The sequence below is a fragment of the Sinocyclocheilus anshuiensis genome, unplaced genomic scaffold (assembly GCF_001515605.1).
Source record: "Sinocyclocheilus anshuiensis isolate Anshui unplaced genomic scaffold, SAMN03320099.WGS_v1.1 scaffold1203, whole genome shotgun sequence".
Taxonomy (NCBI): domain Eukaryota; kingdom Metazoa; phylum Chordata; class Actinopteri; order Cypriniformes; family Cyprinidae; genus Sinocyclocheilus; species Sinocyclocheilus anshuiensis.
This window is the reverse complement of record NW_015539980.1, coordinates 1060581-1063261: the sequence shown is the minus strand read 5'-3', so window position 1 is coordinate 1063261 and position 2681 is coordinate 1060581. Positions and strand designations below refer to the sequence as shown.

The 2681-nt window shown below is 35.8% G+C and overlaps 1 protein-coding gene across 4 annotated transcripts in view; it reads left to right on the top strand.

Moving 5' to 3' along the window:
- Window positions 1-713: 713 nt before the first annotated feature.
- Window positions 714-2681, top strand: part of LOC107687129 (uncharacterized) — a 7228-nt gene continuing 5260 nt past the window's right edge. For all 4 annotated transcript variants that reach the window (XM_016484356.1, XM_016484354.1, XM_016484355.1 and 1 more), the window contains exons 1-2: window positions 714-846; window positions 1761-1973. In XM_016484356.1, the coding sequence (XP_016339842.1) occupies window positions 778-846; window positions 1761-1973 (282 nt within the window). In that variant the 5' untranslated portion in view covers window positions 714-777. The remainder of the gene's footprint in view (window positions 847-1760; window positions 1974-2681) is intronic.

The following is a 2681-nucleotide window of genomic DNA, read 5'->3' as shown; positions in this document are numbered from 1 at the left end:
GTAACACTCCAAAGAGAAAGGAAAAATTGAAATCGCATCATATGACCCCTTTAATAACTTAGATTAAAGGGTCATGAAACCCCAGACTACTTTTTCTGATATTTTAGCAGAGGTTTCATGACCCTTTAAAGCTGAACTGTATTTACTGTGAGTTTTTCAAATCGCGATAATCAAATACAGGTTTAATGATAATTAAAATACGTAAAGGGATCATTAAAATAATCTGGTAGCTCGCGAGCGACGTACACAGAACACACACATTGGTTTAAAAATCAGCAACGACCTGAGACAAAGCACAAAGCGCTTTTTACACTATTAAGAAGAATATCAAAATTGACATGCCAATCAGAATCTACTTAAACATAATTCAGTTGGTTATAGAACCCCAATCAAATCAAATTATTAAAATACAAAAATAATACACTGGATAGAAGCAACAGCTCAACTAAATAAATTAGAATGTTATCTGACCCAAAACGACGTAAACATAAATTGGTCAATATCAACAATGAAAAACAATAATAAAATAAATAAATAAACCAAACACATAAATAAATAATCTGTAATTTTATCAATCGTTTTTATATGAGCGAAAATGGGCATGTCTGTAATTCAATGTTACCCATGCTTTGGCAAAGTAAAGCCTTTTGATAGAGAGAACGCGCGCGGTGGTCTCCAAATAAGTCGCTATAATTCTCGCGAGAGTTTTGAGTAGGACGGTTACCTTTTAGACACGATCGAGAAGTTTAGCTCTCCGGCTGTTCTCAGGTGCTCAAAATGACACTATTAAAGTGTCAGCATTGTGTTGGAGAGGATAAAGCAGCAGAGGACACAGATCATGTGGAGGTTTGTTGTAATTTATATTATTAGCAGCAGCTATTTTCACCATTAAAGAGCGACCTGAGTTTGTGTGAGCTAGTTGGCTAATGTTAGCACAGCTGACATGATTCATTTATAATATTTACCTCTTGCGTTAACAAATTGCATTAACATTGTACGGCTCGGTAGCCTATTAAAGTAAGGCTTTAATAAAAGTTTTGCTAACCAGTATGAATCTATATCATAGTTATAACATAGTTATACCATTGTATGTATAATAACCGTAAGTTAGTAATTACCTTTGGCTCCATGTGGCTCCTCAATGTAATTGTATTGTCTATAAAATAGGTTAAAAAACATAAACGCAAATTGTCTAAACACATGCAGAACCAATCACCACTACTGCTATAGTCAAATGAGATAAATTATATAGTGCAATAATTCTTGCTGCAAAACACAATAGTTACTAAAGCTAGCCTGTCTAGACTTTTTTATTTGTTTGTTTCAGGGGGAAAAATATTAGCCATTGTTTTCAATGTGAAAATATTTGCATGAGAGCTAAGAATATTTTCTCTCAAATTGAATAATGCCACAATGTATCCTTGGTACTGTAGCATTTGTTGTACTGCATTTAAAACTAAACTGCAATATCTAAAAAAAACCCACACTGTTACAGTAATGAAAATTAATTGCAAATCATCATTACGAACAATGAGAATTACAAAAAAAAAAATTAAAGCATCTGGATGCATTACAGTAATTAAATTGTTTGGGGAGGAAATGTGCTTATTTGTTTCACAATGCAAATCAAATTGAAAGTGACAGAGAAATAAAATATTTAGAATTTGGGGTGAAATGTGACTTGGACATGTTCTTGTGAGATTGTGTGTGTGTGTGTGTGTGTGTGTGTGTGTTTTATTAACTGACATTTTTCATTGCAGAAAATCTTGCCACCCGGCTACAGTCATCTACTTTGTCATCATGAACTGCTGGAAATGTCGGGGGATGTTGAAAACTTCAGAGCGGCTCTTAAGTTGCAGATGACTACAGAGGAGCAGGTCCAGAAGTGGTTGGAGGACTTCCAGAAGTCCTCAGCTTTAACATGGAGGAAATCCAGGACATACCCTGACTCTGGACGCTACAACAAATACAGAGTATTTATGTACACTTTAATTACACTTTTATGTACACTTTAAAGGCAACATGATTTCAAAACTGAGCCTGGTTACCTTTCATAATAGACATCCCTGTTCTTATTGTGTGTAATTCATAAGTGTAATAATATTCTCTAAATTTACTTTCTTTGTTAAATCATCAGGTGACCTTGGCTAAGCAGGGTGTCTGTTAATGTAAAGCTTTGGTGACAGTTATTGTAATAAAGAAATTTAAAGGGGTGCTATTATGCTTTTTCACTTTTTCAACTTTAGTTAGTCTGTAATGTTGCTGTTTGAGCATAAAAAAGATCTGCAAAGTTACAAAGCTCAAAGTCCACTTCAAAAGGAGATATTTTATTTAACAGAAATCACTTTTCAAAAACTACAACGAACGACTCGTTTGGACTACAACGCATATTTTCTGGGATTTGTGATATCACAAATATCGACGAATGGGACGAGACCTGGTTGAGCTGCACTAGAGAAGGCAACGAGTGTTATCACTATGTCAGAGATGCGCTAGCTTCCCCAAGGCAGACGAACTTAGAGTGGTTACAATCACACACTGGCCCAGCTAACCAATCACAACACACACTGGCCCAGCTAACCAATCACAACACATACTGGCCGAGCTAACCAATCACAACACACACTGGCCCACCTAACACACTGACCCAGCTAACCAATCACAGCACACACTGGCCCCTA